Here is a 27202-nt window from a genome sequence, read left to right on the forward strand (position 1 = left end):
ATACAGAAAGCACCACCACATCCTTCTGAATGCTGACTCAACCGCTTCTCGCAATTGGTCCACCTGCACACGGATGTGGAATCGTCATTGCGCAGTACAGTTCCGGGATCTAAGTGCTTTACTTCCTGTTCAATGTGCAGTGTCTGTAGTGAGTCGTTTGTTAAGTTGTAGGTCTGGTACTAAGCTAATCGTTGCTAAGAAATCGTTACCATGCCTCTAAAATTTGAACTGTGTCCTGGCAGGATGATTGGGGGCAACTACCCCTGTTTCATTATTGCAGAAATCGGGCAGAATCACCAAGGAGATATCGAAATAGCCAAGAAAATGATCCGGATGGTAAAGGTAATGCGGGCAATGCAGTTTGAGTAGCTATTAGTTGTTGGGCTTTTTATTATTATTATTATTATTATTATTATTATTATTATTATTATTATTTTAATGAAAACGTATGTTCATGCAGTTTGTTAACAATCAAGTTTTTTGGTCGTAGAAGGGTTCTCCCCAGGAATTCTGTACAGCCGGGCGGCAGAACATTATAGCGGGGAACACTTTTAAAGGAACAATAAACTTGCCTTACCTTAAATATATAACACGACAAAGAATTTGAACAATGTGTTGCTCTTTTTTATGTTCTATCATTGTCTTTGTCATTACTGTTTTTTTTATTATGGTAAATTGCTTATTTTAGGCACTCTGCGATTTGACTGGGGAAAGATAACTTATTGGAGTTAACACAAAAAAACAAAACACAAAAAATAACCTTTTCACTTAATGCATGTCTGTTTTGGTTTTTCGCAGTTCTACATTTTTTGAATGCAGCTGTTCATTGTAACTATTTTTTTTACACAACAGTACTCGCACACTTTTGATCACCGTTATAACTGTTGCATGAAACCGGACTGTAATAATCCAGCACCTCTGCATTAAGCATTTGTAATTGTATATCTGACAATTGCTCCGCTGATATCCCATCAAGCCTTTGTTCTTAAAGCTTATATAAACGTACAGCCTATATAAATGAACCCATATTTTTTACGATATCACAACAAAAGGAATAGGCTTTTTTGTGGTGCATATGTATAGCTATTACTATATATCACCTTACAGTGCAGTAATACGACAAAAAAGTCACAGTAGCATATGCAAAACGGGCAGTTAGGTTTTTTTCAGCCGGGCGGCGACAGCCACTTCGCCGCCCGGCTGAAAAGGCCTGGGGAGAACCTTGCGTACCCTGTGCGCTACGGGGTCGTACTGAAAAGGAAGATTGGGATGACTGGATTATTACCAGCAATTACACTGACAGACACTAGAGGCCACTACAAGAACGTCTCCGCTTTATTTACTATGTTACTGTGTTTTGGTAGACACCTCTTTTATTAGGCTTCCAAGCCATAGGCTGGGGAATAACAAGTTATCAAATAGTGTTTGTATCCTCAAGAAACTAGGTTCTAGGAAGGTTAAGTAGTCATCTATTAACTGCACCTATTCAACTCACACACGGATACAACAATAAATACTAATATTACTTCCTGTTATAGGCTATATAACCAGCCTGCCTAAGGAGCTGTGTTAGTGCCAAAGGGTTAATAGTTAGGTAGCCTGTCTTCACCATTTGTGTTTAACACTGGTATTTGTTCTTTCAGGACTGTGGGGCTGATTGTGCGAAGTTCCAGAAGAGTGAGCTGGAATACAAGTTTAACAAGAGTGCTCTGGAGCGACCTTACACCTCTCCGCACTCCTGGGGGAAGACTTATGGGGAGCACAAGCGCCATCTAGAATTCAGTCATGAGCAGTACAGGGAGCTCCAAAAATATGCTGAGGAGATTGGGATCTTCTTCACGGCCTCTGGGATGGATGAGGTAAAGCAAAAGGAGGCAGTGGCCCTTAATTTTTTAAATCTTACATTTTAAATTAGTTCACTTCAGTGGTTTTTTTATTATTATTTTAAGTTTTAAAATGTACAGGATGTATGTAGATTGCTGTGTGCTTTATGCAAAGTTCATAGTGTGTAACTGTAAACTGATAATGGTATAGGAAAGATATATACACTCAGTGATTAAATTTACTCGCACATCAGGGGTGTGCAATTCATATCGCCCGACGCCCGGGACAACAAGATTTATGTGAGGGACAACAAGTTTTACCATTATACTTTGTTTGTCGGACAAGAACTTTTTTCTTTTGTCAATAAGTTCTGTTGCTAGAAAAACTCCTGTAGATTTCTAGGTCATGCAAGGTCCTGAAAACTCTAAACTGCATAAGTCTGGCACATGGAAATGACAAGAAAAAAAAAGAGAAAAATGTGTAACTCTAAACTTCAAAGCAAAAATATATACATATATCCTTTTTATTCACAAACCCTTAGACACACACAGTAGAAAAGCTATTTAAATGCGACAATACTATTACATTGCCTTTGTCTACAATAGGAGCCCAGTAAAGTTTGACTGCCAGCTCTAGGAAGAATATTTAACATTATAAAAATTACAAAAACCTTTAAACTATTTTATATGTAACGGTTTAGCAATTGTTAGTATTTTTTTTTAAAGCTACTTAATCGGGTGGTTGGCAGTAGGTTTGTAAAGCTATAGATTTACTTAATTATTTTTAATACAACTTTGCGCTGTGAGACCCACGGAAACGCAGACAAAACAAAATGATTTCTCTCTATCCAGTGGCCATATAGTAAACCAAATTTATTAAACAAGCGTCATTGTCGTTCTTCTGGGTAATGTACAGACGTGCTCAAATGTGTTGGTACCCCTCTACAAAAAACGAAGAATGCACAATTTTCTCTGAAATAACTTGAAACTGACAAAAGTAATTGGCATCCACCATTGTTTATTCCATATTTAATAGAAATCAGACTTTGCTTTTGATTTTTTATTCAACATAATATTGTAAATAAGAAAACAAATGAAAATGGCATGGACAAAAATGATGGGACCGCTAACCTAATATTTTGTTGCACAACCTTTAGAGGCAATCGCTGCAGTCAAACGTTTTCTGTAGCTCTCAATGAGACTTCTGCAGCTGTTAACAGGTAGTTTGGCCCACTCTTCCTGAGCAAACTGCTCCAGCTGTCTCAGGTTTGATGGGTGCCTTCTCCAGACTGCAAGATTCAGCTCTTTCCATAGATGTTCGATAGGATTCAGATCAGGACTCATAGAAGGCCACCAGAATAGTCCAATGTTTTGTTCTTATCCATTCTTGGGTGCTTTTAGCTGTGTGTTCTGGGTCATTATCCTGTTGGAGGACCCATGACCTGTGACTGAGACAGAGCTTTCTGACACTGGGCAGTACGTTTCGCTCCAGAATGCCTTGATAGTCATGAGATTTCATTGTGCCCTGCACAGATTCAAGGCACCCTGTGCCAGGCGCAGCAAAGCAGCCCCAAAACATAACCGAGCCTCCTCCGTGTTTCACTGTAGGTATGGTGTTCTTTTCTTTGAAAGCTTCATTTTTTCGTCTGTGAACATAGAGCTGATGTGACTTGCCAAACAGCTCCAGTTTTGACTCATCTGTCCAAAGGACATTCTCCCAGAAGGATTGTGGCTTGTCAATATGCATTTTAGCAAATTCCAGTCTGGCTTTTTTTATGTTTTTCTTTCAAAAGTGGAGTCCTCCTGGGTCTTCTTCCATGGAGCCCACTTTCGCTCAAAAAGCAACGGATGGTGCGATCAGAAACTGACGTACCTTCACCTTGGAGCTCAGCTTGTATCTCTTCGGCAGTTATCCTTGGTTCTTTTTCTACCATTCGCACTATCCTTCTGTTCACTCTGGGGTCGATTTTCGTCTTGCGGCCGCGCCCAGGGAGGTTGGCTACAGTTCCATGGACCTTAAACTTCTTAATAATATTTGCAACTGTTGTCACAGGAACATCAAGCTGCTTGGAGATGGTCTTGTAGCCTTTACCTTTACCATGCTTGTCTATTATTTTCTTTCTGATCTCCTCAGACAACTCTCTCCTTTGCTTTCTCTGGTCCATGTTCAGTGTGGTCCACACAATGATACCAAACAGCACAGTGACTACTTTTCTCCATTTAAATAGGCTGAATGACTGATTACAAGATTGGAGACATGTGTGATACTAATTAAAGAAACTAATTAGTTTGAAATATCACTATAATCCAATTATTTATTATCTTTTCTAAGGGGTACCAACAAATGTGTCCAGGCCATTTTAGAATATCTTTGTAGAATAAGCAATAATTCATCTCTTTTCACAGCTTCTTTGCTTTATTCTATGACATACCAAAAGCATGCAAGTATACATGATAAAATAGCTTTTAATTTCATCACTTTTCAGGAGGAATGAAGCATTATTTCAATGAGCTGTAAGGGTACCAACAAATTTGAGCACGTCTGTAGTTTAGACACCAATCCTTTAACCCTTCCGCTCTGGTGAACAGTCTACCTGTTTGAGGTCTGACTGACATTACATTACTTTAGGCTTGTGTATCACGATTGCGAAATGACGCTAAAAAGATTATTGTATCATCAATATTTTTCAATATCGCAGTAATTCATTATTTATTTATGTTTATGATTTGTCAACCTCAAGTCATAATTTGTAACGCTAAATTATTAATACCAATAAGTTCAAATTGCAGTGATGGAATTTTTAAAGTGATCTGCCAGTACCATACTGTATATGTATACTTTGTCCTGCATACTCTTTTCTGGTGTAGAAACTTTGATCTACTTTTCTAATGCTGTGATTGGTCGTGTTACATGGCCCACTGTGTAAGATCAATTATGTTTGAATCACGTGTAAGTTTGTGGCGCGCACTGCACTACAAGATGACAGACAGTGAAGAGAGAAACCAACTGTAGCGCCCCCCCCCCCCCCCCCCCCCCAAAACAAAAAAACGAATTAAATCAGTAATATGGGAGTATTTGGGTTTTTTTAAAAAAATGACGGTCAGATTTGTTGAATAGGGGGGTCCAATTTGTAAAGTATGCAGAGTTAGTATTCTCTGCAAGAGCAGCAACACAACAAATATGTTCACGCATTTAAGAGGTCACCACCGAGCGCTTTATAAAGAAGCAACATCGGTAAGGAACAAAGTATGAACAGTTTAAAGTTAAAGGAATTATTAACAGTTGAAATGTGTTTAATTTATGTTTTAGCTGCTGTAATTCTTTCAAAGTGATCTTTCTGTGCACTGTACTTGAACACAACTTTGACTACTGTATATTTAAATGAATATGTTACTCGCTGTATATCCTTGAATCAGTTTTTTTTTTTTCAACTAAATATTAGTGTTTTCAAACACCTTAGTTTAACATGGATTTGATCATGTACAGTCACAAATTAGTAATGTCATTAACAGTTTGCATTTTGGACTCCCTGTTTAAAAATAAATAAATAATGCAAAAACTGATGCTGTTTTGCTACCAGGTTGTGTTTAGCTGCTCTGCATAGTACTTTTAAAATGACAGTCAACTGACAAGCCTGGAAAGTATTTGCTGGTTATAATTAATATTGGTGTATTATTATACAAGGTGTATATTATACAAGTAGTTAAGTAGTTTTTACATAGCGAAGGGAGTTGAGGACCATTCATAATTTTAAAACATCAATTTTTGAAAGTTTTATTTTTAATTTACATTTCAAATTTAAAAGTAAAAACAAAAATATATTTGAAAATTGAAATTTAGAGAAAATGTGATGCAACACATTTGTTGAGAGCTATGCTGGTTGTATAATAATAATACATACATACATACATTAATTAACAAGTAGCTGCTTTATTTATGAATCAGATGTAATCAGACAAATATGAAAACACCCAAACTATTGAGTTAAAAACAAAAGAAATTAGAAAATATTTAGATGGGCTGAATTTAGGATTTCTTTCATTTGCAGAAGTCAGGGCCAGGGGTCAGTGCAGGAAATAAAGACTTAGCAACAGAAAGCACTCAGATGTCACTTAGGGCAGCCTTTGAGAGAGGGAAGAAGTATGAAGCCAGTTCCAAAGAGGCCCAAGAGCTAAATGAAGCTGTAGCTAACTTTTTTAGCCAGGGAAATGATGCCTTTTCAATTAGTCGACAAGGAAGCATTCAAACAACTTATTGCTAACTAAACCCCCAATATGAGATGCCAAAAAGAGGGTATTTTTCATCCAAAGAGATCCCAAAGATGTACAGTAAAAAACAAGAAGAAATTGAAGTCCTTATGGCTGATGCACAGTGGGTTGCAGCAACAGCAGCTATGTGGACAAGCCATGGTGGCTCTGGAGAGCCTTATATCTCAGTAACTGATTGGAAGTTGCATGCACATTGTCTGGAGGCATTGTTCTTGCCAGAGGACCACACTGTAGAAAACATTGTGGAAGCTTTCAATTACATACTGGAAAAATGGTGGCTGGATGCAAAAAATGTGGCAGCTGTAACAACAGACAATGGCCTTTAATGTGCCATGGCTACGTTGCTTTGGTCATAATCTCAATCTAGCTATCAGTAAAGCCCTGAAATTGACTTGTTGAAACAGCTTTGAGGTCCTACAGGAGTCTTGTTAAAGGGTTCAATCACAGCGGGAAAAAAAGAGATAGTTGACTAAAAAGCAAGTTGAACTAGATGTTCCTCGGCACTCACTGCTCCTTGACGTGGTCACAAGATGGGGGTCAACGTACTTGATGGTTTCCAGGTTCATTGAGCAACAACAAGCAGTTCATGGTATTTCATGCCAACAGATAGTAACACCCAGGTTCTTGAAAATGTCTGTCAAGTCCTGAGCCCATTGCACATATTTACAGATGCACTAGCTGCAGAATCCCATGTTACCATATCTGCCTTGCAACCAGTTCTACATCACCTCCACAGTGACCTGCTGACTGAACAGGATGGGGACAGAGTTCTCACTAAACAAATGAAGCAAATAATTTATGCTGATCTAAAATCAAGATATTCTACAGCATCAACTTACAGATTGCTTAACCTAACCAGTCATGTAGACCTCAGATTCAAAAAACATTTTTCTGAGTCAGATGGTCCAAATAGCACTGCTATAGAAGATGTGCATAGAGTTATACTGATTTCATACCTATTATAGCTTAATAAATAGTAAACCTTTTTTTTTTGTAGTTCTTTGTAAATTATCATGTTTATTGCAATTATCGTGATGACACACACAATAATCGTATGAGAATTTTCATATCATGACACCCCTAGTATCAGGACAAATATCCACTGAAAGTATACCATATACCTTTCTAAACAGCTGAGAATCTGAAGATTAAGAGAATAACGCTTTCATGCTGATGAAATATACCCTACGATTACCTAGTTTGAATGTAAAAAAAATAAGTTTACTCAAATTCATGTTTCTTCAGAAATGTCTTCATAAGTGTAATTTAATGATCTCCTACCTAAAAACTGTTAAAGTATCAGTGGTAGCCACAACTCTCAAGAATTTTATAAATACTGTGCCTATTTTACACCTAGTTGTTTGACGGGTGCTTAATGTGAAGAAGTTTGCCATCAGATAGATCTCTCAACTCCTCAACATCTTCTGTAAAAAAACAAACAAAAAACGCTGCACTTTAAAGTCATGGTATATACCGACACCTATGATACTGATGCTGCACCACTAATACAAGGTGTGTGACGTCTGACGGAATTTGAATCGTTATTCTAATTATGTTTGTTTTGCCATGTGTCATGCACAAAAATTAGATGGGCTCAGTTTTGGCAAGACTGAATTTACGTTTTCTGGTTTAATAAAAGCTAAATCCTAAAAGTTATATTCTATATTTTGTGTGTGTGTGTTTTGTGGGACGTTGAGGGGGCAAGGAGATTTTTTTTCTAGCATTTTGTCCCTTCGACAAAATTTTCTTTTTTTTTAATTGCACACCCCTGCACATAATTTGCATAAATATGCTTTGCTTCTGTATTTTTTTCTGATTCTCTCAGTTGATTGTATGTCTTTTAAATAAATATAAAATGAAATACACCAGCTAAGAGAACACCCCTTGGGGAAGCAAGCACTGTGTTCTTAAGTGTTCCCCAAGATGGAGTTAGCTAGCGGGACCAAATTGCATGGATTGTAAATTTCAAGTGCATTTACTTGCATACCTGTCATCACTGAGTTTTTTTAAATAAGGGAGCTTTTGTAAACTGAAAGCCCAAAGCACTGGGGCGGTACATATAGCAGTTGTATTGCTTCAGTAAAATGTGTACTGAATACCTAGTGTACAAGACAGTGTAAGAGAAGTGCTATGGTAGAATATGTTTGAAACATACAAAATATACGCTAACACCAATAATTTTAATTTAGAAAAAACTGAGCACCGTCCCCCTCCAGCTTGTATTAACCAGAGGCAAATTTCTTCATTCACTATCTCGACAGCAAAGTGCTGTATAGCGTAAGCTGTATTGAAAGAAATGTCTGGAAACCCGTCTGCTGTTTGGGATTTTTGTTAAATGCCGAGACAACCAAAAAAAAAGTTGAATGCAAACTGTGCAAGCATTTGTTGATGTATCATGGAGGCACAACCAATCTCTGGGGTCACTTTACAATCGCAAGTTCATATTATTATTATTGTTGTTATTAGTAGTAGTAGTAGTAAAATGTGACTGACTCTTAAATCCTGCTTGGAACGGTGACTGTTAAATTAAGTTTGTTTTGCCTAAGTCCGCTGCAGTTAGTGCTGCTGCAATGCAAGCTTACTCGCAAGCAGCATCAATTTAATGTAAATAAACAACATGTATTTTTTTAAAAAATTGTAAAAACATGATTACTGTTGTATATAATGTATTTTTAAACTACATATGAATGTTTTATTCCATTTATATGGCTTAACTGTAGAATAATAGGATTTTCAGTCAAATATAAACTAGTAGCTATGGTGACGTCGCCAGTACGTTATGCAAATTAGTACCATCGAACCTTCCTTCGGTAATGTGTTCTGAACCTTCGAAGGTCAAAATGTACCCTTCGTTGCAGCCCTATTAAATTGAATACCTACATAACACAAAGGCATACAACTATTCCACTTTATTATTTGGTAGAATGATACACTGTGATACAGTGCTCCTTCTAATTGCTTTTAAAAAGGAAAAATACAACAACAGAAAAAAAACCATGACATGCTTCACAATCAGATTCTCTCTTGGCCCTTGTGGTTCTTATTGTACTGTAGTTGGAGGTGGCTGATTTGGTAGCAGCCAATACTTTGTAAACGAGTCCACTGTAGTTGATTTTGCACGACAGCAAAGCATAGTCACTTGGCGTTGTTACTTTCAGATCACACAACAAACCTAATACTTAGATGAGCGATGGCACGTATTTTATAACAAGAAAAAAAAACTCAATAAATTCAATGTCTATTATAAATAAATAAATAAACATTTTTTTTAAAAAAGCCAAAATACACAACAACGTGATGTGGTATTGCAACGTTATTTAGTTCCCCGTGAAAAACACGATTGTGGGTCACGGTGCGATTTCTGGAATAAACCCTGGGTTGCAGAATTATTGATTTTCCATGGCAACACGCCTGACTAGTATTCATAAGAACAAATTCAAGTTATTTTTAAACATTCCACAAGGTGGCGCAGTGACATTTATGTTTATCTTGCTCAACCCGCTCTTAGGAAAAGCAAACCACTCGTTTTAGACACTGACGTGCTGTGGCTATTAAAATCCTCAGCTAAAATGGATACATTTGTTAAGAGCAAATGTGTGTCTGGAGGCAAAAGCCACTTAGGAAATAAAACAGCAGCTGGTCGTGCTCGGGAATACCCGAGACACTTGTATGAGAACGGGGATAAACTGTTTTGCAGACTATGCATGTCGTTTCTGAAGAAACTATCAGAGCACTTTTTCCTCTACTTCAATGGGAAAGCAGAACTTTAAACACCTGACACACAGTCCTGAGAAAATGGAGAACATTTTTTTTCAGTCAGTTTTATTCAGAATCAACACTATTTGGAGGAGTTGAGCAAAATACTTTCAGTATTGTTTCTAGTTGCAGCTGCTCACTTTCAAAGTATTTTTTCCTCCTAGCAGTAAAGGTTTAAAACTGCAGAACACTAGTATTTATTTTAGAATTTATTTTACTTTTCTACCTGCTGACAGTGGCCTTGCAATTTAGTTTCAATGAATGTTTTTGTGTATTCATTCTGCTATTTGTTTTAGCATGTACTGTAATAAACTTTGAAAACAGCCCTATATATATATATATATATATATATATATATATATATATATATATATATAAAAGAAATTAACAAAGAACCGTGTTGGTTTTAACTCTTAAAAGTCTACCGCAGAATTCAAGAATTTCTGTTTCAGAAATCATGGACCCTTGCTGCAGAATTGGGAAAAATCTGCCGCACTTCACAGGGGACTAGTTATTCATTACAGTGACTACACATATGTGGCGGATCAATACCATTGTCAATAACATTTCATTGTCAACTATCTTTAATTTTAAATGCACACTATTACTGTATATAAACACATGTTACCAATCGATCTGAATTTCTAAAAGCAATTGTAATAGAAACACCTTTCACTATTTGAGTGACTTTTAGACTTTTGTGAGTTTTTTGTGAGTCTGGGATCATGTCTACTACAGATTTGCTGAATTAGTCACAACACCGTTAAAATCAGTCCTGCATAGTTTACAGAGAGTATGCCTTTTTCCAGCGTTCCTTAAGATTAAGTGAGAATATGTTGTTGTCCAAGAAGCTTGAAATGTGCATCAATATTTTGATGGGGATTGCAGTAACCACAGACTGTACACAACTTTTGCAGAAATTAAAGGTTTGCTTACATAAAGGGGTTTAACAGTAGAGTTTTGTGCAAAATACAGGAGAAAATCTGACCAGGGAGAAGTTTCCAAAAAACGGGAGAGTCTTGGCAAATAAGGGAGAGTTGACAGGTCTGCATTTGTATTGAAAGCCATTTCAATATTTCAGCTTAATGAATTACAAAATGAATAAATGGATTAGGGATGGGTCAGTGTAGTCGAATACACGATTGCACGAAAATAAAAACACTATTCGAATATCCTATTACATATTCAAGTACACCAAAAAGACTTCTGTTAGCTACCAGTAGAAGCAAAAATGTCTTTTTTTAAATGCTGCTGCTTGACAAGTGTTCAAAGTCAGTGTTAAACCCTGCACGTTCATGTGAATGAGATTGTCATAATTGACGTAAGGACCCTAATTAATCATGCAATGCTTGTAACAGAAAAACTCTACAGTAAACATATTCTGTTTGTAATTGTTGACAGTTTTGTAGCCTTGTTTTCAGCTAATGTTAACAGATCCCCCGCTTGAGTTCCCCTGTAATGACTGCACACAGCCACTGTTGCTAGGCAGTCGTGAAACAGCTTCCGGGACCATGGCACCAGCTAACTTTAAATTTGTAAACAAATGGATATAGCAAGTGCTGAAAAGGAAGCCTAACTTTAGTAACATTGAAATTAGAACCCTAATTTAGCTTTATGTTGAATATAAAGACATACTAAATGCTAAGCAGAACACCACAATGACAGAGAACAGCTTGGAAGTAGTTTTTTTTTTTTTTAAAACACTGTGGACTGCATTACAATGTAAAACATCTACTGTTGACTTTCTGTGAATGTATGGAATAACATCAACATTTGCACCAACCATTAAAAGTACAACCAGGTGTGTTCTTTGTTTTGAATTATTTATAGGATATTGAATAAACCAAGTAACTTGAACAAAGAAGTCTTGTCTTGGACATTGTTTGTACACTTCGTGAACCCGGCCGGCGCCTCCGAAGAGTGAACTTAAACTTTAGCGGCTTATACTTTTTATGTTGTCTGCTGTAGTACACATTCGTATTTGTATTTTATTCTTTATTTCAGGTATTTGAATACAAAAAATGTTGGTCTATTCAAATAGGAAACTATTCAAAATCCCCATCCCTAAAATGTATCCATATTTCTTAGTATTTACTTCCTCTGTCAATAACGTGTAAAAACACAAACCCATGGCATTAGCATGTACTCCTGTTGCCAGTGACAATAACACTCAATTCAATAAATGAAAAGTATCAAATCATTTACTATATTACTACTGTTGATAAGTCATAGTACATAAAATCACAAAAAATAAATATCTAATAATCTTGGCATTTATTAACAATGCCAATGACAGGAACAGCCAATTCAATACATTGTAAAATGAAATCATTAGCATGTACTCATGTTGTCAGTGACTATAACAAGCTATTCAATAAATTGTGAAGAATATCATCACCATCTGCACGCACGGTATGTGGGGTGGACTTGCCTCGGGCATGCCTGCACAGGGCTCCCCTGGGTCCTAAACCCTGCCAGGTACAGACAGGGATTGCAGTAACCACACACCGGCCATAACTTTTGCAGACATTAAAGGTTTGCTGACATAAGGGGGTTTAACAGTAGCGTTTTTAGCAAAATACGGGAGAAAATCTGTACCGGGCGATGTCCGGGAGAAGGGTGCAAAATACAGCAGACTCCCGGTGAATACGTGAGTTGACAGGTCTGAAATAAACAATGCTATACCCACTGCCTCAACAATAATCAATTATATCTTAAAAATTTAAAGGAGAGTAAATTGTCATTATTTTAGAAAAAAAAATATTGCTGCGTTAATTCCTTGCAAAGACTCAGCCCACCTTTTCCTCTGCTCACCCACGTATTGATCATATGCTGCGTGTTGTGTTTCGTATTAGCATTTAACACTATAGTCTTTCATGACTCCAGTGGACTGTTTGCACAGAAGACAGAGAGGTTTGCCCTCTTTCTCAATTACAAAAATATTTTTCTGTCCATTTGGTCTTGAAATGTTTGAGACGTTTTTAAATTTTTTCGCGCTGCTGCCATTGCTTGTGTATCAGAGTTCACTATCTCACAAACTGGCATGCAAATAGAAACCATTGCATCAGTCATTATTGTTCATGCGTAGTGTGTGAAAAAATATATTTCTGTATTCGTGAGTTCCTACATAATCCTGCTCCCTTGCCTGCCTGCATGCTGCATAATATCAACAAGCTGCTTTGGGCACCTCTGCTGTAAAGGCTGCTGTAAATCAAGTGCTTGGCAGCTGCTCTGTTCTTTGCTGGCCACATATAAGGTTCAGTTGGAGAGACGCTGTGGGCCGTGTTAAAGGGGTTGTCGGGCTGCACTTTGGGCACCCTTGCCCTGGGCGAAGTGTTCTCTTAGGAGGTTCCTATACACGGAAACTACTGTGTATTTTTATTTTTGAATAAGGCCTTGGGTGAATGATGAGTTATTGATGTCAAGAACTGTGAACAATCATTGTTTTGGATGTCACATTGATTCCTCCCTGATAAGAAGATTGTTTTAACACTGATACATTCTCACCTGTTAACTTTGTTTTGTTTTTTGGCAGATGGCAGTTGAGTTTCTTCATGAACTTAATGTGCCTTTTTTCAAAGTGGGATCTGGAGACACCAACAATTTTCCATATTTGGAAAAATGTGCAAAGAAAGGTAAGCAGTATGTAGGTGACCAAAGTCTTTGTGGTTCAATCAGAGACCGCTGTGTGCTAATGTATTCACAACTGGTTACTGCTGTGCACTCTTCTTGTAGAAAGGAGACTTTGTTGACAGTTAAAGTGAAATAAGAGTTAATAGGGTTGCAGATGAGATAATGAGATAACACTAAAAAATATTTGCATTGTAATCTTGTTTGTGTTCTTTGCCAGGCCGTCCAATGGTGGTTTCCAGTGGAATGCAGTCCATGGAGACTATGCGCCGTGTTTACCAAACGGTGAAAGCAAACAACCCCAACTTCTGTATCCTGCAGTGCACCAGCGCATATCCGCTGGAACCAGAGAACGTCAATTTGCGGGTGATCATGGTAAGAACAGTCACACATGCTGCAGGCTTTTTATTTATTTATTTATTTATTTTTTGAAGATACCACATGATTGTTCAAATCCTTAAAAAAAAAAAAACATTGGGAAAATCAGTGCAGTGTGATTGTTCCCTCAAGGGCTGACCTAGAATGCATGAAAATAATAGTAAGATTTAGTAATCTGAACTCTGAACTTGGTATCAAATAATAAAAATACTGCAACATTACCAGGGCTCTCTTGTATACAAGATTTCAGTCCCTGTATAGCAGGGGTCTCTAGCCTTTTTACTGTGAAGAGCTACTTCTGATTTGTGAGCCACTCCTCAAAGAACTCCAAGCTGAAAATAAAGAAAAATGTTATTCTTCCCAAGATTTCAGTGTGAGACTTGACACTGCATGCTGTCTACCAGCCCAGCAAAATCTGGCTTGTAATTAGAAAGCGCTACCCTAATGGATGCTCGATAAAGTTCATGTCTGAAAAGACAAATTCACATAGATAAGTGGAACCAAATAAGCATGCCACTTTCATTGCTGCTGTGCAAAGATTTCTGTACTTGTTCTTGTCCGCTAAAGTCCAGAAGTCAGACGCAGAGTATCTTGCTTTCAACTGAATATCGTTTTGAAGATTAAGAATCTCCGTTTCCAGTTCAACCCTATCCAGAATAAACAATGACCCTACTTGTTCAGAAATGTCACTCACATCCACATGCATAAAGGGATTTGAAGTAAACATTACACAAGGTTCCAGCTGCGGAAAATCATGAACTCTGTCATTAAATTCTTGCCTAAGTCTGGTCAAGAGATTGCAGCATTTACTGGGTCTGGTACAGAGATCGCAGTATTTACTGGATCTGGTCAAGAGATTGCAGTATTTACTGGATCTGGTCCAGAGATTGCAGTATTTGCTGGGTCTGGTCCCGAGATTGCAGTATTTACTGGGGCTGGTCCAGAGATTGCAGTATTTACTGGGGCTGGTCCAGAGATTGCAGTATTTACTGGGGCTGGTCCAGAGATTGCAGTGTTTACTGGATCTGGTCAAGAGATTGCAGTGTTTACTGGGTCTGGTCAAGAGATTGCAGTGTTTACTGGGTCTGGTCCAGAGATTGCAGTATTTACTGGGGCTGGTCCAGAGATTGCAGTATTTACTGGGGCTGGTCCAGAGATTGCAGTATTTACTGGGTCTGGTCCAGAGATTGCAGTATTTACTGGGGCTGGTCCAGAGATTGCAGTATTTACTGGGGCTGGTCCAGAGATTGCAGTATTCACTGGGGTCCAGAAGTTCTGCACGGCTTCATTTCCCTCCAACGTTTCTTGCACAACAGGAAAATGCTCGATTTCTTTCTTCTGCAGCTGTTGTACCCTATAATCCAACTTTCATTTGAAAGCCTTCACATCACTAATCATCATGTCTGCAATTGTTTTTTGTTTTCTTTGCAATTCACAGTTGAGGCTGTTTCTGTGACATCAGTTAAAAATGCCAAGTCAAACAGCCACACACTGTCAGTCAACTGTGTACAACTTTCATTTCTTGACTCCAAGAAAGTTGTAATTTTTGACACGAGAAAGAAATCGGCGCAGTACTCTCCCTCTGCTAAGCCGACTTATTTCAGAGTGAAGCAAAAGATCGCCATACTCGTGGAAACGTCATAGAGTAGTTTTTTAAACTGACAGTGTTATAGGGCTCTAGCTCGAATTGAGTTAACTATTTTTACAACATTACTTTATAACGTGGTCAGATCCCATTATTTTTCCGCAAGGTGCCTGTTGATGTAAAATACAGTGGTAGTTGAGGGAAATGGGAGAAATTGGGGTCTGTCTTGCAACATGCTATGAAGCTCACATGATATCCAGTCATTGCAGGGGTTCCATCCATTGTTACTGACACAAGCTTTTAAAGCAGTATGTTCTTTCTATTAAAATAATGTTAAACCTCATTATAGAGATCTACCCCTCTGGTTTTAGCTTTTAATTGCAATAATGTCAAAAACTATTCATTCACGCTAAAGTCCTCAAACACCGTTCGAACAAATGCAGCCAGCTGAGCAGTGTCACTCGAGTCAACAGATTCATCACACTGTGATACATCCAGAGTAAGTTTAAAACAATCTGCGTGTAGCTTTTGTTTCTGTTCAATGAAGATCGATATTAAAAATGATCTTTTGATTAGCTGTGTCTCATGAAATTAGCTTTGAAGTAACACATCTGATTATTTTCTCCATGTTGCTTTGTTGATGTGATTGTACAGGAAGATACTTCCTACTTCTGAGGCTATCATATCGACACCATTGTAACTTATCATGTGTGAGGGGAGGAAGTTGAAACCTTGTGGTTTCATTTTTTTTTTTTTTTGTCTAGTGGTGTAAGCTCAACGTTCAGAGGCTAAAATAAACATTAGGAACATTTTTATTACAGTTACTGTACTTGAAGCCTTTTATTTCTCCCTATGATTTGACTGTAGTTTTTGGTTTTAATTTAATTCAGTTTAAAAAAAAAAAAAAGTGTAATTATTTGACCCGTTTTATTTTCCTGTTCTATATTTAGTTAAAAAACAAAACAAAACAAAAACGCAAAATAAGACTTTATATATTTATACAGAACTTCATTTATCCGCACCCCATTCATCCGCGGCTCCGTGACGAGTTTTATCTCTGAAATATAGTACATTATCGCTAAGGTAGACTTACTGCCCACAGTGCACGTGCATACACACACACACACACACACACACACACACACACACACACACACACACACACACACACACACACACACACACACACACATAACGACGCTTGGACAAAGCTTATTTGAGATGACGGCGAAAAGCTGTGCATTTGTTTTGTTTATTTATTTAAAAACCTTGTGCAGACGGTGACCATCTCCCGAGTTAATACATTGATTAATTGTTGCTAATCGGGAGATGGTCACCTGTATAAGAACCAGCAGCATTCTGCGCTCAGAGGAGAGAGTCGAGAAGAGAGTGTCTGAGGCAAGACGTGAGTCTTTCAATTTAGGAATCCGAATTAACAATTGCTAGACGTGCTTGTTTGTTAACCAGTGCGATATTTGTTAGGGTTAACCCTTTGTGGTCCATTTATTCAGCGCGTGTCAGGCGTGATTTATTTTCACACGCGCAGTTTATTTTAGACGCACTGTTTTAAGTATTTTTTTCACAGTAAAACAGGTTTAAAAGGCACTGCATATCAACAGGACACTCAGTATTGCATCTCCAGCACCGCCCCACCCCTCATTCGCTATATTTTTCAAATAACTCGTAATAGTACATACCGATAAATCATCTCTTGATCACTCGTTTTATCACCAAACTCCTCAATAATGCAATCCAAGTCGTTATTTTATTACTATAACATCTCAAAAAGCTCTGCAAATGTCTGTGATATTCTCTGAGTGCTGGATGCGGAAGCAGCTATCTTGTTTGTGTATGTCCATGTTATCTATGTGGTGTCGGGTCTATCAGTGTTCATGAGATACGCCCCCCCCCCCCCCCCCCCCCCCCCCCCCCCCCCCCCCCCCCCCCCCTCTTTTTTTTTGGCTTCTCTCGGCTCCTATCAGTCTCACTCGGCCATTGAATGGTTTTCTCGGCTTTTTCCGGAGAAAAAACGACTAGAGACCTGTTTTTTTCGTCTTTTTGACGATGTCGGACAGGGTCCGACATTGGACCGGAAAGGGAAAATTGCGATGTCGGACATAGGACCACAAAGGGTTAAGGTTTGTTTGTTTGGCCAACGTGCCCTTTTGTTTTGTTTAAATCTTTTGTTTTATTTAATACACGCGCTGAGCGCCGGTTGCGCTTCAGTGTTGCCCAGCCCTTCTTTGTTTTTGTGTTGTTGCTTCTTCCTGGTTTGTGACGTCACTGCAACCACTCTGCCACTCTGTCATGTAGCAAATAAATTAATTTGAAATAGATCAAGAAATGCACTTTTTGGTTATGTAAAAAAATACCAGAAAACGGAACACTGATGATCAATCTTAAATATTTGCTCAACTTCCAAACATCAATGTTGCATTATTATTGAATCATCAATGATGTAAATGGTAATTAAAAAACTAATTGCTACATACATAGTATTAAGAATGATTGATTCTGATTAATAATTAATAAACGGGTATAAGGCTGAAGCATTGCATCGATTTTATCGATGTATCGTTTGACAACTATCGATAGTCAAGCCCTTGCATCGTTTTTGTGTAAAGGGTTTAAGCAAAGGAAAGCGCTTATTTTTTGTTACATTTGGAATCGGCAGCTATTTTTTGCATCAAGCGCAGAGCTTCTCTGCTCCCATCAGGTCTGACTCACTGAATCTGCATGCGATTGAGCTCACCTTCTCCCCCCCTGCCCCGCCCCCTGTGAGTGTTTACTGATGGGATTGCATCTGTACAGGAGTCTCCAAAGTAACAGAGCAAGTTAAGAGTGGTGTGCTAGAATTACAAATACTGTATCGACCGAGCTACAATGCCTTTTGATGTTTGACAATTATTTTCTAAAGTAAGACGGCAAGAAAGTAAAGTAAAGAAAGCAATGTTTGGGATACTCCAGGAACACAACTAATTTGCGTGACCATTTAATGAGATGGCACCCTACAAAACTTCAAACGAAATCTGCATTTATTCATCTGAACTACCCCGGAGTAAAAATGAAGAAAAACAACCAAGATCGTTCCAAAAGTTGTATCTTTGGTCAGAAGTATTAAGCATCCCGGCAACGTCAGTCCCTAGTGAGCAGGTATTCAGTAATGCTGGGTAGATTGTAAGCAAGTGCCAGTCATTACTTAAATTAAAACAAAATGTGGACACGATCACGTTCCTTAACACAATTAAAATATAAGCTATGGACAACACTCTTGTTACTAAACTACGTTGGACAGTGATAACTATTTTAAAATGAGTTTTCTCTCTTGACTGGCTGTTGTGTCGCTGCTGTCACCTGTGCTCAGTGAAAGATAACCCAACAACAATTCTGTGTCATTCGACAGGGTTTCGATTTTATTGCAGTGGTTTTTATGCGGCCTGACCCGTTTGCTGGCGACGTTTGAGTCAGCAAATGCAGCTTTGCAAATGGTCTCTGCCTTTATCAATCTGCACCATTTAAACACAATAAATTCACGTGTTGACTTTGAATTACCAATAGATTTTGCGTATTGCTGGTGTTTCTTCGTACCCACATGAGTGATACAGTCATGATGCCCACCATGTTTCACAGAGAAGTCTGTCTGGCAGTATTCACAGCAGATGTGAGATTCAGACACTTGACCTTCTTTAAATTAATGACCATTCTGTGGTATATTCCTCTATTTCTGACAAGCCAACCTCGATCTTTTAGATGGAGGAGAGTCTGACATATTCAGTTCATTTTGTGATTACTATTTTAATAACTGATAAGCAACCAAGTAAACGTGTGATTTGATAATGATATTTGATAAGCGACATTTGTGTGGCAGTTTCTGAAGGACCCCTAAACCAATTACTAAGCAACCCGGCTCAGAGCTTTTAGTATGTCAGTTAAGATGCCACAATTAACTGTCAGTGAAATACAGTATTAAGAACAATTAATTCATAAAATTAGAAACTCACACATGATGTTGAAATAATATTTCATAAACGTTAAGTGAGTATCCATCATTTATTTATTTAATAAAAATCGTAGTATTATACCCCTTCATCATACCTCCAAAATAGTAGCTGCTACGACCAAATCGTAGCCATTGGCAGCTCTGCTTCCCCTCACACTACATGTTGTAATTGTATACATCTCATTTGATTGCATTTTTTTTATTTATAATTTTATTTGTACTGGGCAGTGGAGGTTATTTTGGGGAGAAAATGGCAAGACCGCTCAGTGTAGATGTTGTTGCTAACCTCCTAACAGAGTCTGGCCCCAGATGACTCTGGCAGTGAATATGAACCAAGTGGCACTTCCTCCAGTGTGGAGATCAAAAGTGGTCAGGAAGAGGAGCCAATGGAAACTGAGCCTGAGCCCCTGCCTGTCCCAGTACAGTAGGTGGGCCTGGACCAAGGGGTGGTAGATTTCAGCCATTCTACCACTCAATACCCCCTCTTACATCATCCAGCCTCAAATACCCCCTTTTTTTGTAAAAACCAATTTGTATGCCCAACAATATCTGGCACAGCATGGGAACAACCTGGGGTCACATTCTAGGGTGTTCAAGTGGGTCCCCACAAATGTTTTCGAAATGAAAAAGTTCTGGGGCTTATCGCTTCTAATGGGACTAGGGGATAAACCTAGAATGGATTCATTTTGGAATACCAACCCAGTCCATGCTGCCTCAATTTTCCCCTCCACAATGAGCTGGGACAGATTACAGTTAATCTTAGTTTTTTACATTACAACAACAATTCTAGGGCTCTTCCGAGGGACCATCCTCAATTTGACATATTACATCTGGCCAAAATATATCTGTGGATAAGTCCCTCCTGCTGTTCAAGGGGAGGTTTCTCTTTGAAACAGTACATTCCCATGAAGCGTGCCCATTATGGGATTAAACTGTACAAACTACTGATCTCATCGGTTCAGTGTACACAGGGAAGGACTCTCAGATTGAGCCACCAGACCACTGACAATTGTGTGGGATCTTGTTTTTCCCTTTCTAAATCTTGTCTACCATTTGTATGTAGATAACTTCTACACAGGGATTCCTCTGTTTAGAGCCTTGTACACATCACAATCAATGGCTTGTGGTACAATAAGACCCAACAGGAAGGGATTTCCACGTCAATTGGTAGCCAACAAACAGGCATGGTTAAACCAGCACTATGTGCTGTGAGGAACTGCTGGCAGTTAAATACACTGACAAAAAAGATGTGTTACTCCTCACCACCATCCACGATGAGGCTACTGTAGCAGTTCCTGTGCAAGGTCAGGACACACACACAAACAAGCCCAAGTGTGTCCTGGAGTACAATAAATACATGGGAGGCGTGGATAGGGCAGACCAGATGCTGAAGCTGTACAATGCTGCAAGGACAACCATGGCATGGTACGAGAAGCTTGGCATGTACATGGTCCAGATGTCTTTATACAACGCCTATGTAGTGTACCTAAGTACGACACCAGAGAATCGTCTCACATTTTTTGACTTTCAGACCTCTGTGATCCCAAGTGTTGTGTTTGATACACAAGAAATATCAGAGACTGAAAGATTGCAAATAGTGGCAAGGCTTCGTGAACATAATTTTATTTGAACACGGCCACAGTCTGGGACAAAAGCCAAGCCACAAACTACTACTGTCCACCCTGTCCCTCTCAGCCAGGCCTCTGTTTGGAGAAGTGTTTTGAAAAGTTACCATTTCTTAAAACGGTCAGCAACAGATATCCCTCCTTTAGTACAAAACTCACGCTACACAACATACACAACATTGTGGTAACGTCTTAAATTACCATGCCTGCTTTTTGGCGTATTTTTCCAGGGCGACTTACAATCGCAAGCAAATACATTCAAGTGTTACAATACAAGTAATACAATAAGAGCAAGAAATACAATAATTTTTGTTCAAGTGTGACAAACCACAATTCAATAATACAGCAAATAATAGTGATAGTTACATCAGGATATGATTAAATAGTGATAGTTACATCAGGATATGATTAAGTACAAAATACTACAGGTTAAACACTTGGCAGATTACAATATTCTGAAGTACAGGATTAAATGCAGTAAAATAGGGGGCAGATAAGAGCAAAATAAAGCACATTTAAATGAAGGGTGATAGTGTCCCAGGATACAACAGAGGAGTTCTACAGGTGCTGTTTGAAGAGGTGAGTCTTAAGGAGGCGCCGGAATGTGGTCAGGGACTGGGCAGTCCTGACATCTGTAGGAAGGTCGTTCCACCACTGCGGAGCAAGGGTGGAGAAGGAGCGGGCTCGGGAGGCAGGGGTGCGTAGCGGAGGTAGAGCCAGTCTTCTAGTGCAGACGGAGCGGAGAGGTCGAGTGGGGGTGTAGGGAGAGATGAGGGTCTGGAGGTAGCTGGGTGCAGTCTGGTCAAGGCATCTGTAGGCTAGTACAAGAGTCTTGAACTGGATGCGAGCGGTGATCGGGAGCCAGTGGAGTGAGCGGAGTAGTGGAGTAGCGTGGGCGAAGCGAGGCAGAGAGAACACCAGGCGGGCAGCAGAGTTCTGGATGAGCTGGAGCGGACGGGTGGCGGACGCAGTGAGGCCAGCCAGGAGGGAGTTGCAGTAGTCTAGGCGGGAGAGTACCAGGGCCTGGACCAGGAGCTGGGTAGCATAGTTGGTGAGGAAGGGTCGGATTCTTCGGATGTTGCTCAGAAAGAATCGGCAAGTGCGTGCCAGAGTGGAGATGTGCTGGGAATAAGAGAGGCAGGGGTCCAGGGTGACTCCAAGGTTCTTAGCGGAGGAAGAGGGAGAGAGTGTGGTAGATTCCAGAGGAACAGAGATAGAGAGATCAGAGGAGGGGGAGGAGGAGGGAAAGAAAAGGAGGTCAGATTTAGAGAGGTTGAGTTTGAGGTGATGCGAGTGCATCCAGGAGGAAATAGCTGACAGACAGGTAGAGATACGGGAGGAGATGGTGGAGTCAGAGGTGGGGAAGGAGAGGAAAATCTGAGCATCATCAGCATAGAAATGGTATGAGAAACCATAGGATGCGATGAGGGGGCCCAGGGAGCAGGTGTAGAGAGAGAACAGGAGAGGACCCAAGACTGACCCTTGGGGGACTCCAGTTAAGAGTGGGTGAGGGTATAGGTTGCTCCACGCCAGGTTACCTGGTAAGTGTGGTTGGAGAGGTAGGAGGAGAACCAGGCCAGAGCAGTGCCAGAGATCCCCAGGTCAGCAAGAGATGATAGTAGAATAGAGTGATCAGCAGTGTCAAAGGCAGCAGAGAGGTCGAGGAGAATTAGGACAGAGGAGAGAGAGGCAGCTCGGGCACACTTAAGTGAGTTGGTAACAGACAGGAGGGCGGTTTCAGTGGAGTGAGCAGAGCGGAAGCCAGATTGGAGAGGGTCAAGCAGAGAGTGGTTGGACAGGAAAGCAGAGAGCTGGCGGTGTACAGTCCGCTCGAGGGTTTTGGAGAGGAAGGGTAGGAGGGAGACAGGACGGTAGCTCTGGAGGGAGGTGGGGTCGAGGGTAGGTTTTTTGAGGAGGGGAGTGATAGAGGCTTTTTTGAAGGCAGAGGGAAAGATGCCAGAAAGTAGAGAGGAGTGAGGAGATGAAGGGGAGTAGAGCAGGAGCAGCAGCTTGAAAGAGGTGAGTGGGGAGGGGGTCCAAGGCACACATGGTGGGTTTGTGACCCTGGAGCAGGGAGGAGAGGTCAGAGTCTGAGAGGGGCAAGAAGGTGGAGAAGGAGGGCGAGTTAGTAGGGGATGTAGTGGGTGTAGGGGTTGGAGCAGGGGGGGGTGCGGGGGAGGGAGAGGTGTTAAAGAGTTTGCGGATATCTGAGATTTTAGAAGAGAAGAAGGAGGCAAAGTCGTCAGGGGAGATGGAGGAGGGGGGGAGGGTTTAGGAGGTATTACAATTACCCGTTTTATACAGTTGGGTTTTTACTGGATCAATGTAGGTAAAGTACCTTGCTCAAGGGTACAGCAGCAGTGTCCCCCATTTGGGATTGAACCCACGACCCTCCAGTCAAGAGTCCAGAGCCCTAACCACTACTCCACACTGCTGCCCTATTTCTTTACTAAATTTAGTGGGTATCAAATCAAACAGTGGATTTTTTATTTTCTGAACCCCCAGTTTGTGCTGATTTATTCCACATATGGTACTTACCTGAAACCCCTGTAGTCACAGTTATAAGCACAAATATAATAATAGTAAAAACTTTTTTGAGAACTTTTCTCCGTCAATAATGTACAGAGCACTCACCTGAATCACTTAATAAAAATCTCAAATTCATCCACTTTGTAGTTTTACTTCATACTCTTTATTTCACTACCAAAAACAAGCAGAACTATTAAAGGGCCAGTCAATCATAGTCCTACACAAAAAAAATTCTTAAGTGATAATATGCAAATTACGTTTACTGCACCTGCACCGTTTGACCTAGAGTTAAGATTGTTCTCTTATTTTGCGTGTTAAGATTTTTTTTTTTTTTTTGCCGTGGTATTGAAGAGGTATCGAGTATCGTGAAACTGAACGGGTATCGTATCGAAGTTCAGAATTCTGGTATCGTGACAACCCTAGTTCCTGTATTCTGCTGGTGTTAATATACCTCTCTGCACTTACAAGCATTTGTATTCGATCTATTTGTTATCATCCTTCTCGCACTTCAGTTTATTAAAACATGTGAAACTATTGACACATGCATTTAAAGGGAGAGGTAGCATTTTTGTGCCTAACCCCAAAAAAACTGTTGTCAAAACTTTTTTGTTGTTGCATTTGCAACCGTTTTAGTCACAGTCTGGAGCCCTGCATCAGAATTTCTCATTTCTCTGCGATTTCAGTGGTACAAACAGATTTATACATTACGATGGTGTGATTGAGGGAGTTTTGTGGTTGAGGAATCATATTGTTATAAAGAACAACGACTGGTGCGTACCAGTTGCATGCCTGTCACGTACCAGTACTGGTACACGTACCACAGGGTGAAAACCCACTGCTATAGACCATGGCCTGCATTATATGAAGTGGAGGTCAAAGTGGCCTGTTGTTAGTCAAGGGCCTGAAAAGCTATAAAGGTGCACATATTTGGTATTTCTGGACACTCTGAGCAATTTAGAACTTTTTAACTGTGAAATTAAAGCTGTGAGATTCACAAGTCCAAATATTGTGAAAAACAAGTGACTTTGACTACATACAGTGACATTACCTCAGATTGCAGAAGGATTATATGGATAACAAACCATTGAAGGGCAATGTTTTGTTACCCATTTCTAAAATCCTTATTTTGTGCAGATTCAGAAAATATATGCTTTTGCCTGGGTATCTCATTCTTTGGTGGTGTACTGGGCACATGAATTTGGGCTGGGTGATATACACCATGGGCTGCATATTTAAGTGGTAAAGTCAAAGTGGCCTGGTGTCAGTATAGAGCATGTAAAACCCCTAAAACCAATGAAAAGATTTACACATAGGCATAGGCACATCCAGTAGCCTAAAAGTTTATACAATTTTGCATCAAACATTAGGATTTTAGGGACTAAATGTGATATAGGTGTAATTAATTTTATGAAAAAGTAGCATTTTGTTTACAATAATAACTGTATTTTGTGGTCACATGACAAAAAACTTGGTACCAATGAAAACTTGAGTCTGACAAAAAAAACAATATATAATTTTCTTGCGGTATCTGAAAGGTTAACATGCTAATTCTGATTTAAAACAGCAGACTCACATAATTCCTGTAGCACAGAGTGTCACAAGGGCCTCAGCAGAGAATGGGTTAATATGTAAATATGTGTTTATTTTAAGGAATACCAAAAGGAGTTTCCTGATATTCCAATTGGGTACTCTGGCCATGAGACTGGAATTGCTATCACAATCGCTGCAGTTGCATTGGGAGCCAAAGTTGTTGAGCGTCATGTGACACTGGACAAGACCTGGAAGGGAAGTGACCACCAGGCCTCCCTGGAACCCCAGGAGCTGACTGAACTGGTGCAGGCCATCCGGACTGTGGAGAGATCTTTGGGCTCCCCCATTAAACAGATTCTGCCCTGTGAGATGGCTTGTCACAACAAGGTAAATCTAAACATTGGGCCAAATATGATTTCTCTTTCTAAACATAAAAATATATTTGCTATCCTAATGAAATCCATGTATACACATCCTATTAGTATAGCTTTAGTTCCATTATTATCTCTAATTTTAAATGATCCAATAATAATCTCTAAAACTATTAGAAATAAAGTCAAGTAGACGAAGTTTTCCTGTGTCTTCATCAGTAAATCTTAAACATACTCATGTAAACATGCAGAGGGCAGGAGACTTTTGAGTGCCCAAGTTAGTTTTAAACACAAACCATTAAGCATATGGTTGATCGGGCGGTCTCTGTAAAGAATAGTTATGCGTAAATTGTCCATTTATCAGTCTTTTCTGTATTTTACAGCTGGGTAAATCTGTGGTGGCAAAAACAGCCATTCCCAAAGGCACTGTGCTGACTATTGACATGCTGACAGTCAAGGTCGGAGAACCCAAGGGTGTTCCCCCCCAGAATATCTTCGACCTGGTGGGAAAGAAAGTGAGCAGGGACATCGTGGAGGATGAGACAGTTGTTGAAGAAGCAGTAGAGAGTTATGGAAAGAAGGCAAAATGCTAACCAAATCTCGTAGAGCTCTGAATGTGTATTGACTGGCATCACAATGTACAGTTTGGCACTTCATTTTAAGTGTCAGTTAGTACATATTAGGTACTATGTAAAGACATAGTTATAACTACGTATACAAATGCTATAGTACATAAAAGTATATACACTTTTATAATAACAAAGTGTCTGTGATTAGCCTGCTAGAATTGATCAAATAAGTACTGGCAAATTTTAGTCATCCACCAAAGATTTCCATAGAACTACAGTGGCTATACCTACAGTATGTACGTGCATACAGGTTTATTTTTATTTGCCCTGATTAATCCGAATCTTGGACTACCTAATGTTACCTTAGGTAAGGTAGTCCAAGACTAGTGCTAATCGGGGTCTGAGGAACCTGCCAAAAGTGTAGCTACTGCAACTTAAAATTGAATTAATGGAACTATTGTTTAAAACAGTACATTTTGTAATTTTGTATTTAAAAACAGAATGCAGTTTAAGATTAGTTACCTTGGATTTAGAAATAAATAAATGAACGCATTGTTTACACCCCCCAGTAGTTTACAGTACAGTAGTTTTAACTACAGAGGCACATCCATGTTTTTTGTTACCTTCATTGGCAAACAGTAACCCAAAGTTTTAATATTCTATACCTGTATACAACAAGGTATATTAAAGTTTGGCCATTTAATAATACACAAGCTAAAACCTGCCTCAATTGACACTAAAATATATTATCTGCAATGTGTCCTTTAACATTTGTTTATGTACATGTGTAATATTTGGATTGTAAGCCTTGTGTGAATTGATTTTAATTCTTTATCTTAAGAATTAGTCAAAGGTATTGAACTCTGCATATTGACTTACTGTAATTGTCTAAATCACTTTTTGTGCCACTGTGCATTGTATAGTGTTCAGAATTGACGAAGAATGAGTGTTGTTGCTTATGTCAAGTCTGAAGTAGCACTTGCATACTACAGTATGTGCCATAAATTGAAACATTTCTTTGTGTTAAAAAAATGAATTAAAAAATCATGAGCAACTGTACTGGAAGCCTTATGAAACAGTTCCAATTTACAGCTGAATTATGGTTTAGATGAACTAATAAAAACGGGGGAAACATTG

General features: G+C 39.3%; 1 protein-coding gene across 1 annotated transcript; it reads left to right on the forward strand.

The window, feature by feature from the left end:
• On the forward strand, window positions 1-27202 carry nansa (N-acetylneuraminic acid synthase a). Its single transcript, XM_034034502.2, has 6 exons — window positions 1-342; window positions 1644-1859; window positions 13384-13483; window positions 13699-13853; window positions 25246-25512; window positions 25880-27202. The coding sequence occupies exons 1-6, from the start codon at window positions 211-213 to the stop codon at window positions 26087-26089; spliced, it is 1080 nt and encodes a 359-aa protein (XP_033890393.1). The 5' UTR covers window positions 1-210; the 3' UTR covers window positions 26090-27202.

Source organism: Acipenser ruthenus, chromosome 1, assembly GCF_902713425.1.
Source record: "Acipenser ruthenus chromosome 1, fAciRut3.2 maternal haplotype, whole genome shotgun sequence".
Classification (NCBI taxonomy): domain Eukaryota; kingdom Metazoa; phylum Chordata; class Actinopteri; order Acipenseriformes; family Acipenseridae; genus Acipenser; species Acipenser ruthenus.

What these genes read in the sequence shown, in the direction of transcription:
- nansa (XM_034034502.2), top strand. Translation starts at nt 211, where the DNA reads ATGCCTCTAAAATTTGAACTGTGTCCTGGCAGGATGATTGGGGGCAAC. An exon ending in AAATGATCCGGATGGTAAAG is followed by an intron (nt 343 to 1,643) that starts GTAATGCGGGCA and finishes TTGTTCTTTCAG; the next exon opens with GACTGTGGGGCTGATTGTGC. An exon ending in AGATGGCTTGTCACAACAAG is followed by an intron (nt 25,513 to 25,879) that starts GTAAATCTAAAC and finishes TGTATTTTACAG; the next exon opens with CTGGGTAAATCTGTGGTGGC.